This window comes from Procambarus clarkii, chromosome 16, assembly GCF_040958095.1.
Source record: "Procambarus clarkii isolate CNS0578487 chromosome 16, FALCON_Pclarkii_2.0, whole genome shotgun sequence".
In the NCBI taxonomy this organism is placed as follows: domain Eukaryota; kingdom Metazoa; phylum Arthropoda; class Malacostraca; order Decapoda; family Cambaridae; genus Procambarus; species Procambarus clarkii.
Genome location: NC_091165.1, coordinates 31,566,466 through 31,578,893, shown reverse-complemented (window position 1 = coordinate 31,578,893; position 12,428 = coordinate 31,566,466). Strand labels below are relative to the sequence as shown.

General features: G+C 46.4%; 1 protein-coding gene across 1 annotated transcript in view; it reads right to left on the bottom strand.

Annotated features, from left to right (window-relative positions):
• Positions 1-12,428, bottom strand: part of DNAlig4 (DNA ligase 4) — a 594,766-nt gene that overhangs the window by 242,471 nt on the left and 339,867 nt on the right. Inside the window, exon 12 of the mRNA XM_045745582.2 lies at positions 10,569-10,750. Coding sequence (XP_045601538.2) covers positions 10,569-10,750 — 182 coding nt within the window. The remainder of the gene's footprint in view (positions 1-10,568; positions 10,751-12,428) is intronic.

Below are 12,428 nucleotides of genomic sequence, written 5' to 3'. Positions count from 1 at the left end.
CCCCCCATCATCAAGTGTCAAAAACCAGCTCATCGCGTGGCCTTTCCGCGCGGAAGCTCTTTGCTTGTTTTCTAGATTCACGCGTGCTGTTTCATTAAATTCTTCAATATTACTATGAACTCGCACACACGATATTGGCTACTACAACACGTATCACTTGGTTACACTGTACTCAGGCTCAAACAGTCTTTTCTACAATAAATGCTATAATGATTCACTGTAATGGCTTTACATTGTTCTTCACTCAGCAATATATTAAGAACTATTAACACTGGAGTTTTCAATACTTTCTCTCGTGGGCGATAACGCAATAATTCACTATACTCACAAATGATTATTCACTGAATGAACATAGACATATATATGGTATATAAATCAATCATCAATACATGGAAAATAAATAGTTTCTGGGCACATAGCCTAACCTCCAAATACTGGCATAATATTATATATAATTTACCACTATATGTTCATATCAAAATCTATAGAAAGATATACACAACACAGTAAATTTATCACTGGTTCCTGGTGCCTGTACACACCAATAATCAACATGAATATTACAAGTACTCTTGATAGTACTGTCTAGCACACTGGTGCTTTACCATGACATGGGTGAGACTTGCTCACGACATATAAAATCCTCAGGCTAGAAAATATAGCCGAATAACATAGCTAACTAAAGGGGAATGGGGAGGGAACTAGAACCACCTACTTCACCCTATCCTCCGATGAGAGTCGAGATGTAGCTCCTGGTCCTCGTGTCGGGAACGCTCCCACACTACACGTCGTCGTGTCCTACCAGAGCCTCTCGTCGTCCCACCGTTTAGCGCGTCGTCTCCGTGCCTCCTCACTGCAGGTCCGTCCTCCTCCTTCACTTCCTGAAGGTTGGAGTCGGTCTCCTGGCCGTCGTCTTCTCCCAGCAACGGCTGTCGCCTACGTCTCAGCTACAGTCGTCCGGTTTCCCCAAATAGTCCTCTCTTCCTCAGCTACCCAGTGGCTCTGTCAGCCACTACGCTGTCACGAACTGGTGAATTGCCACAGACGTCAACATACGTCACTGCACAGCTTCACTGCTACTGGCACAGTACCTGACTGGAGCACTTGTTGCTCAAATAACCGTCAATTCCCTCTTCTGGTCCAACACATGGACTAGGGAAGACTTCTCAGAGTACTGGCGGACTTTAGGTGACGCGTAAATCCACGGGAGCGGGAACAACTGTCCAACTGACAGGACCATTCGTCGCACGTCCGACCTCTATGACGTGTCGTGTCTGACTGCTGGCGCCAGCCCGGCGCGCTGGCTGGACCCCCTTCCTTCGTGACGTCACTTTTGCCACGGGAAGTTTTCATTGGCTCCCGGTGCCACATTGCTGTCGGTGACCAATCCGGTGCCACTGACGTCACACGGTTTTGGCGGGAGATCAGGGAAGCCAGCGCCATCTTGGCTCCCTAAAGGGCCTAAACCACAGGCCAAAATATTACTATTTCACAAATTTCTCGGCTCTCCGAGAACACTTCACTCTCTCCCATATATCAAATTGTAGCCTGCAACGTAGAGAACGCTTGGGAAAAGCAGACATGACTCTTACTGCAGGCGTGGGAGAATTATAAGGGGGGGAACTCCGTCACAGCAGCCAAAAACCTGTGCGACCCACAAATCCCTGCACCCGAAACGAGCCCGAGACGTCACCAACACAGCAGCAAATGCTGCAAACGTCTGAACAGCACGGGCGCAAAGACAGACTGCAGGCTGGAAGAAGGAAAACACTGCGGACGACCTGGGAGACCCGAGCCCTGAAAACAGGGAACGAAGGAACCGGATCAACCACAGTGCATCCCCAGGCACGGTACACCGGCAACAGCAAAAAGCACAACCGGACAACACAGGACGCACCCCCCGGCCAAACCAAACAAGTACCAATACCCCAAGAACCCCTCCGGAAAGCAGCCGTCTCGACCGTCGCCAGGACAGAGAAAGGCTGCACACCAATAAAGCTACCACCAGTACCAAAGAGGAGGAAACTGAAACCGAAGGGGCTACCACAAACTGAGGGGAAGATAAGAAGGCACCCTGAACAAAGACCAGGATGGCTCAGGCGACTCATGAGCAGGCCGGAGGGGAAACAAAACGCGAGATAACGTAAGAAACGTCATACTGTCTCCAAGACGAAGCTCGCAGGTGGGACACCGTCAACAAAGCCACCAGAACACCATAGAGATGGTGATACCTGCGTCAAAATACCAGACGCGAAGAGCCAAAGAGAAGGCCGAACCAGGCACGGACAGGACCGATTCGGCCTGCTGAAAGAGGCGAAGCCTCAGGAAAAACGCCCCGGGTACGGACACCTATCAAGCAGCGTCTGAAAAGAAGGCCGGGCCAGCCACCATGGAACCATAAGGACTGTTCTCGTGGGAATGGGCTGCAACCGAGCCAGAACCCGAAGCAACAGCTGGACCGGGAGAAGAGGGACAGGTACCCCCCACCTCGACCAGGCCTGCCGAAAGCCTCCACCGTGAAGTCCTCACAGGTGGGAAGGGCGCCACAAAACGGGCGACGCCTAGACCACACCGACCCGAAGACGTCCATGGCCAGGAGTCCATAAGCCCAACAGAGCCAACAAAAGGAATCGGCGACGACTGGCCAACCCACGAAGAGGAATGAACCGAGACAGCTGTCCACCAGGACGCAGGACACACCCCAGACACGAACCACACGGTTAACCAAACCCCCAGTGGTTCCGGCAAGAACCACCAGAGAACAGTCCAAACAGAGCTGAATGGTAGAGTACCTAGTGACCTAAACCCTCCGAAGCGCAAACCAGACAGCCATGAACACCTGAACCGGGCTGTGAGCCCGACGGACAGACAGACTCCATCAACCTCGGCCGACCTGGTGAGCACTGGTCACAAAGCCCCAGCCGAGAGACGACCTGTCCGTGAACACATCGAGCGAAGGCTCGGGGAGGTGCCAAGGCACGGAACCCCGAAAACCCCAAAGAGGAAGCTGGTGACGCAGCACCAACACCAGATCCCCAGAGGAACCCAAGGAATGCAAGAGGCGGAAGGGGAGTCTCCGTAGGAACCAACCGACGCCGTAGCCAAACCCGACTCCGCGGGCAGACAAGCACGCCGAAGTGCAAACTCCCGCACAACCGCCCAAGCAACCTCTGAGCAACCCGGGACCCCCACCTGAACAGCCAAAGGCGGGACCACAGCCGCAGTAACACTTCTGGAGGGAAGACAATGAGGGGCCCAAGCGCCTGAAACAAGGCCCAGGTCCGAACCCGGGACGGAAACAGAAGGAAAAACCTCCAGATCACCAGGAAACCAAACCCAGCGATCTGGAAAGAACCATCCCCTGGCGAGCAGACAAGCGGACTGACTGGGAGCCCACTCCAGCCAGTCGTCGAGGTAGGCCAGACACCGAATCTCAGACGCAGACAGGGCACTAAGATCCGGTAAAGATGCAAAGAGTATACAAAGTGCCCTTAACAAAACAGGGAAGGCAATAAAAACAGCAAACCTGAAGCCCCACCACCAAAGCATTATATGACAATCATATTAAGACATATTATGACATATGACAATCATATGACAATATGACAATCATAATCAAAGCATAATATGACAAAGAGTGCTGGGAAGACGGGACACCATGAGAGTAGCTCTCATCCTGTAACTACACTTAGGTAAGTACACATAGGTAATTACCAACCGTGCTAGCCCCAGAAAAACTGGAGAGGAACGTGCCAAGAAGTGACCTGGAGGTCCAGGTCCACCATCTATGCACCCGGCCCTAACAGAATCCGAACAGGAGACAACAGTCCTCCGAGGAGGGCAGAGGATCCAGGGCACAGACTGAAGTAGTCCAGAAGAACTGCAGACCGGAAAAGCTCATGACTGCAAAGAGCAGACGGGAAAAGCTCATGACTGCAAAGAGCAGACGGGAAGCCCAGAAGGATGGGGCGGATCGACCACGCCCCACGCACCCACGAAGAGGAAATGACGAAGCGCAGGGGAAGAAGCCCACCCCGCCAGCTCTGAACCCCCCCCCCTCCAAGGGGGAGAAGCCGTCCTCCGACGCCAGCAGAGGCCGGAAGACAACCCAAAGCGCCCACCAACAGCGGGACCAAGCGAGAGGCAACAGAGCAAGCTGCTCCCCCAGCGCCCAGTCAACAGAGAAGGGAACAGAACCCCTTCCGAAAGAAAAAGTACACTACCGAAGTCATGAGGAGAGACTACGGGAATGAAACCACACTTCGCTGGAAGATGAAGTGAGGGGCGACCTGATCACCACATTCAAGATACCCAAGGGAATCGACAGGGCTGATAAGGACAGGCTATGTAACACAAGGGGCACACGCACTAGGGGACACAGGTGGAAACCAAGTACCCAAAAGAGCCACAGATAGAATTTTTTTTTTTTTTTTTTTTTTTTTTTATAGTGTCAGAATGGGAACGGGAAAGCACTAGGAAGTAATGTGGCGACTCCTCACACAAGTAACGAGACTGACCCCCATACAATGTCACATGTAAACATGACAGAGCCCAAGAGGCACAGGAACCGTAAACACACCATCAGATGATGGTTTCAAAGGATTCTCAACACAAGATATAAGGAAAGGAGGTGTTCTTGGCAGGTTAGAGATAATTGAGGATATGCAAATGAAGTATGAAGAAAAAGTGCTTAAATTGGAAGAGGACAATGGAGCTCTTTGGAGTGAGCTTTGCACTCTAAAAGGGAGTATGCTTCAACAAGGTAAGATTATTACTGCATTAATAAGGTAAGATAAGATTACTGCATTAATAAGGCAAGGTAAGATTATTACTGGGGGCCTCGTAGCCTGGTGGATAGCGTGCAGGACTCGTAATTCTGTGGCGCGGGTTCGATTCCCGCACGAGGCAGAAACAAATGGGCAAAGTTTCTTTCACCCTGAATGCCCCTGTTACCTAGCAGTAAATAGGTACCTGGGTGTTAGTCAGCTGTCACGGGCTGCTTCCTGGGGGTGGAGGCCTGGTCGAGGACCGGGCCGCGGGGACACTAAAGCCCCGAAATCATCTCAAGAAATCATCTCAAGATAACAGACAAGGTAACAAATCAGGAGGAGCAAATCAAGGAACTAGTGAAAGAAAATGAGGCATGGAAAGTGAAGTGTGGTGACTTTGAAGAAATAAACAAGAAAATAGACTCATATGGTGAACAACTCCAAGCAAGCCTAAGGGCTAACATAGAGTTAGGTAAGGATCTCCAACTGGAAACTTCACTGACAACTCACATAGAGGAGGTGAATAAAGAACTAGAAAAGTATAAAGAAGAAATAAAAGCGACATATGCTGAAGTTGTAAAAGAAAAAGAGACTATCAAAGAAGTGTGTTCGGAAGTCAAAACCAGAAATGACCAACAAGAAGCAGAAATTAGGCAAGCAATTAGGAAAGAACTGGTTACCAACAGTAAACTGGTACAAAACACTGCAGATAGAACTAAGTCCATAATCATTTTTGGATGTTTAGAGAAGGAAATTTCATCTAGGGTGGACCGAGCGGCAGAAGAGATGAAAATCATGGAGAAAATAGTAGGTTTAGGAGAAGGCTCAAAGGAAAATGTCTGTGATTTTAGAAGAATAGGAAAATATGAGAAAGAAAAGAACCGCCCCTTAAGGGTGACATTTAATGGAGTGAAAAACATGATGGAAGTGCTAAGAAATGCCAGGAAACTGCAGAGTGATGAGGTTGGCAAATCTTGGTCAATAAGACAAGACCTCTCCAAGGAAGACAGAGAAAAGCTAAAAATGAACCTAATTGAGGCAAAACGTCTAAATGGGGATAGAAATGAAGAAGACAGAAATTCTTTTTTTTACAAAGTGACAGGGACTGGAAAGCTTGTGAAATGGTACATAAAAACAAAGCAACAAGATCAGTAGTGGAAGGGGGAGTAAAGAGCAAAGGAAAAGGGAACATGTTCCTGAAAATTGTATATACCAACATAGATGGAGTGAGGTCAAAAACTTTGGAGTTGCAAGATATAATCCAGCTTAGGGTCCCAGATTTAGTCGCATTATCAGAGACGAAACTTGAAGGAAATATAATAAATGAAGTCGTATTCCCAAGAGGCTATTCAGTTTGGAGACGTGACAGGAAAAATAGGAAGGGAGGAGGAGTGGCTGTACTGGTGAAAAAACACCTGAAGGTAAAAGAGTTAATATTTGAAAACCCTCGAGATATTGACATAATGGCATTGCAGGTCTGGAATCAGGATGATAAGCTGATAATTGTAAATACATACAGCCCACCAGCAAGCAACACATGGACAAAGGAAGAACTGGATGACAAACGAGAGGGCCTCATAATGGTCATGAGAGATATTATTGTACAAGCAGATAAAGATAAATCACGACTGTTGATACTGGGGGACTTCAACTTTAGAGCAATAGACTGGGAGGCCTATGAAGCAAGAACGGAGGACTTTTGGACATGCAGATTTGTGAACCTCATTCTGGAGACATTCTTGTATCAACACATAAAGCAAGCCACAAGAATGAGGGAAGGAGATGTACCGTCAGTACTGGATCTAGTATTCACCAGGAAAGAAGAAGAGATTTTTGACATCCAGTACCTTCCTCCCTTGGGAAAGAGTGATCACGTCCTGTTGGACATTAAATATGCTTTAAGATATCATCTAGAAGAAAATGGGGACATTGAAACAGTTGATAAACTCGATTTAAGGAGAGGCAACTATGGGGAACTTCGAAATTTTTTTAATGAGTGTAATTGGACAGAATTGTTGCTAGGCAGGGAAGTAAATGAAATGTATGCCAAATTTTTAAAACTATACGAGGAAGGCACACAAACATTCATACCAAAACAGAGATGCAGGGCCAGAAAACAGGATTGGTTCGACAGAAATTGTGAGAGGGCAAGAGACCAAAAGACACAAAAATGGAATCAGTATAGGAAGAGGCCAAACCCCCAAACATACCAGCGATACAAAGATGCGAGAAACAACTATACAGCAGTAAGGAGAGAGGCAGAAAGAAATTTTGAAAAAGGGATAGCAGATAAATGTAAAACAGAACCGGGCCTATTCTACAAATTCATAAACAACACGTTGCAGGTAAAGGATAATATCCAGAGGTTGAAAATGGGAAACAGATTCACGGAAAATGAAAAGGAAATGTGTGAAACATTAAATGAAAAGTTCCAAAGTGTGTTTGTACAAAATGAAATCTTCAGAGAACCAGACACAATAAGAATTCCAGAGAACAACATAGAGCGGATAGAGGTGTCTAGAGATGAAGTGGAAAATATGCTAAAGGAGCTCAGGAAGAACAAAGCAGCTGGCCCAGATGGCGTTTCACCATGGGTTCTGAGAGAATGTGCATCTGAACTCAGCATTCCACTTCACCTGATCTTTCAAGCATCCCTGTGTACAGGAATCGTAGCAGACGTGTGGAAACAGGCTAACATAGTTCCAATCTACAAAAGTGGCAGCAGGGAAGACCCCCTCAATTATAGACCTGTATCATTGACAAGTGTAATAGTGAAAGTATTGGAAAAGCTAATCAAAACTAAATGGGTAGAACACCTGGAGAGAAATGATATAATATCAGACAGACAGTATGGTTTTCGATCTGGAAGATCCTGTGTATCGAATTTACTCAGTTTCTATGATCGAGCCACAGAGATATTACAGGAAAGAGATGGTTGGGTTGACTGCATCTATCTGGACCTAAAAAAGGCTTTCGACAGAGTTCCACATAAGAGGTTGTTCTGGAAACTGGAAAATATTGGAGGGGTGACAGGTAAGCTTCTATCATGGATGAAAAATTTTCTGACTGATAGAAAAATGAGGGCAGTAATCAGAGGCAATGTATCGGAATGGAGAAATGTCACAAGTGGAGTACCACAGGGTTCAGTTCTTGCACCAGTGATGTTTATTGTGTACATAAATGATCTACCAGTTGGTATACAGAATTATATGAACATGTTTGCTGATGATGCTAAGATAATAGGAAGGATAAGAAATTTAGATGATTGTCATGCCCTTCAAGAAGACCTGGACAAAATAAGTATATGGAGCACCACTTGGCAAATGGAATTTAATGTTAATAAATGTCATGTTATGGAATGTGGAATAGGAGAACATAGACCCCACACAACCTATATATTATGTGAGAAATCTTTAAAGAATTCTGATAAAGAAAGAGATCTAGGAGTGGTTCTAGATAGAAAACTATCACCTGAGGACCACATAAAGAATATTGTGCAAGGAGCCTATGCAATGCTTTCTAACTTCAGAATTGCATTTAAATACATGGATGGCGATATACTAAAGAAATTGTTCATGACTTTTGTTAGGCCAAAGCTAGAATATGCAGCTGTTGTGTGGTGCCCATATCTTAAGAAGCACATCAACAAACTGGAAAAGGTGCAAAGACATGCTACTAAGTGGCTCCCAGAACTGAAGGGCAAGAGCTACGAGGAGAGGTTAGAAGCATTAAATATGCCAAAACTAGAAGACAGAATAAAAAGAGGTGATATGATCACTACGTACAAAATAGTAACAGGAATTGATAAAATCGACAGGGAAGACTTCCTGAGACCTGGAACTTCAAGAACAAGAGGTCATAGATTTAAACTAGCTAAACACAGATGCCGAAGAAATATAAGAAAATTCACCTTCGCAAATAGAGTGGTAGACGGTTGGAACAAGTTAAGTGAGAAGGTGGTGGAGGCCAAGACCGTCAGTAGTTTCAAAGCGTTATATGACAAAGAGTGCTGGGAAGACGGGACACCACGAGCGTAGCTCTCATCCTGTAACTACACTTAGGTAATTACACTTAGGTAATTACCTGTTGATGGACGGTTGAGAGGCAGGACCAAGGAGCCAGAGCTCAACCCCCACAAGCACAACTAGGTGAAGACAAATATTGTAAAAGCACAAGCCGCCGACTAGTGGCAGAGAGCACTACGCCGGCCAGGCAAAGAAGGCACAAAACTGCATCAAAAGGCCCACCTCGACAGCAAAACCACAAAGTCCCAGCACAACCACAACATGTGCCAAGACCCAAAAAGCTCAGCCTGCAAGCCAGGAAGACCCCGGAACCCCAAAAGGCAGAACCGGGGCACACGAGGAAACAAAGTCCCCTGAACCCACAAAAGGGGGCCCAAGAGGAAGAAACCTCCAGAACGAAACCAAGGAACCCAAAGGAACCCAGAATCGAACCAGGGGGAGCCCAACCACCACATTTGCCGGCGGAGAACACCACTGAAAGGCAAAGCACAGACCCCAGCAGAACACCCTGGGAAAACGGTCCCAACAGACCGAAAACCGAGGGGCAAGGTGTGGGAGCAAGCATACCAGCCAGGGGCACTGAGCCTAAACCCATAGGCTCAGACCCAAAATCAACACCCAAACGTTCCCAGAGGAACAGGCAACGGCAAGAAAACACCAGAAAAACAAAGAAACGACAACAGGAGAACAAAAATTCTGAAAATTTTTTGAAAACTCACCAGAGACGCTCGCTCGCACACCCAGACGCATGTAAACAAACCGCAACGCCGCCCTGGTGGCCACGCCGTGAAACCGGCAGACGAAAATGGCCGCCAGCAGGGGCTGTGACTGACGCTAAATACACAAAAACACGCCAGCAAATGTGGGAAGCTAGCAGACTGGAAGGGCGAAAAACGCCGCCCAACAGCAGAAAAACCCCTGAATGGGCAAAACCGCTCCAGAACTGCTAGCAGGCAACCCCCACAGCCCCGGGAACCAACAACAGAGGCCCCGGGGCAGAGCCGTCCTCCAAGCCCTGATGAAGTACTCCTGGCCACCGCACACCACAACACACGGCAGTGAACGCCACACAAGGCAAACACCGCCTAGGAAACTGAGGCCAGAGAAGCGTCAATCCCGGTTGACATTAGCGAACGAACTGGAGCTTGGCAGCCGGCGCGGTAGGTCCGGGGCTCCCCCCTCCCCCTCCCGGGGTGGGGAGGGCTGCGCGGACGATCGGCGCGGCAGTAAAGTGTGATGTTTGCTTGTTTGCTCGTTTCCTTGGGATTGTAGGGAGTTTTCTACCTCTCTGTTCGGTTTTTGTTGTAGTTTCTTACCATGTGGGGTTTGTTTTGTTACGCCTACCTTTCTGGGTGCCTAACCCCGGTCGATGGCAGATAAGGAAAACCCCCAACCATATGGGGTTTTCCAGGGCCATTGCTCCCTGAAACCTCTCTGAAGGGGCCAGGTTCTGGCGCTGGTCCCTGGTAGGTCTGAACTCCTTAGCTAATGTCCCGGTCTAACATAACATACATTAGCCCGATAAGCTCCAGGGAGCCGTAGGGGCTCCCCACAGAAAATGCATTACATAAATGTCTCCTGGAGGCATCTTTGGTTGCAACGAATCCCTTACTCCAATGTATTGGGGTTGGTTCCAAATAGTTTGCCGAATCAAGGATGCACTGTAATTAGAAGCAGTGTTGCATAGGCCAAGTGGCTTTCTGCAGGTTCCATTATTCTGATGTTCATAAATAGAATATGCATCTGACTAACAGAAATTGTAAAATTAACTGACCTGTACAACGTAAGACTTGACAGGATCAATCCATACATCGGGCTTTTCTCTGGATACAAGAACATTTCGAGGTTGGCTAACTCTGGTATGGGGACTAAGTTTGTCCACTAAATCACTAAGCTCTGAGGCTGTGTAGCCTGATCCAATGCGGCAAAAAGAATGGAATTCACACGGCTTCCCACCTGCAAAATTTACAACTTTAAGAACAAAATATAATACAGTATTGTTAAGAGATATCCTATACAAGGACTACTCCCACCATAAAGAAGGCACAGAACACCATTATATGAAAACATGAATTGGGTAATAAATACATAAATAAGAATAGAGTGGATAATATATATGGTTTATACACAAAATCTATCATCTTAGAAAAACAACCCAGTGTATTGTCAGTGTTTTAAGGCTAAAAGATATTTGGACTCTGAACTTAGCCAAATCAAATTATTTAATTCATTGTGTCAGGGGGACAGAAAGCCAGAGTGTATTCATACATGTTTGGCTTTTATCGAGGTCCAAGGAGACCAATTACTGACCCCGCCCAGGATGCAACCCCACAACAAGCTGACTAACTCCTGAGTACAGTGGAACCTCGATTAACGAGTGGCTCTATTAACGAGTTTTTCCAATAACGAGCAAGTCACTCGCAGCAAATTTGTCTCTATTGACGAGCTCGCCTCTATTAACGAGCGAAACCACATGGTGCTTCCTAGCATCTCGCGGGTTCTCACAAATTCTCGGACGCCTCCGATGCCAGTGTTGTTGTTGTATCTCACACGACAAGCATCCCTCTGGATTTATTTGCACTTTTCTTTGGGTTTTTAGTGGTTTTGCGATTACAATTTGTAACACACGATGTCTCCAAAGAAGCTGCTTGCTAAAGATAGTGTTGTCAAGAGGAAGAAAGATACAATTACTGTGGATTTGAAGAAGGAAATTATAGCAAAGTATGAGTGTGGTGTCTGTGTGATTGATCTCACAAGGGAGTATGGCAAGTCCTCATCAACAATTTACACCTTTAGTAAGGGAATGAGGAGGTAAGGGAGGATGCTGCCTCTTCCACTGACATCACCCTGATCAAGTAGTGACAACCCGGTGTGTGAATATGTTTAATGACAATTTGCTGTCTCGTTTTAGGGACATCCTAAAACAAAGACAAAAGCAATTGTCAATAGAAAAGTTCTTTCCAAAAGTAGAGAAAAGAAGAGCCAGTGATAGTGAACCACAACCTGGTCCCAGTGGGGTGAAAATCCCAAGAAGAGAGAGCCCGCCTGACTCAGAAGTGGATTCTCCTTCCACACCATAACCCCTCACCTCCTTCCCACCTCCCCAGTGTCTCCCTCAAGCCAGCAACTACTCTTCATAAGGTAAAGTAAACATTAAAACAGTACAACAAAACATTTATAATTACATGTGCAGTATTATATTTACATTAAAAAATGTCATACTAGTATGGATGTTTTTGGGAGTGGAACAGATTAAATTTATTTCCTTTATTTTAAATGGGGAAATTTGTTTCCAAAGATGAGTTTTCCAGGTAACGAGCTCGGTGCCAGAACAGATTAAACTCGTTAATAGACGTTCCACTGTACCTACTCACTGCTAGGTGAACAGAGGCATTAGGTAAAAGGAAATGTGCCCAAGCATTTCTATTCCGCCCGGGATTCAAACCCGGAATTCTCGATTGTGAGTCAGGAACAAACTCGACTGTACTACCGGGACCCCTAGATTATGTACATAAATAAATTATGTAATGTTGAGGGTTTAAATTACCAAGTAGTAGTGTCTCATATGTTAGAGCCTCCTACTTATACTAGCTCCACTTCTGCATGTGCTCAAGTTTGAAAATATTTTTCTTTA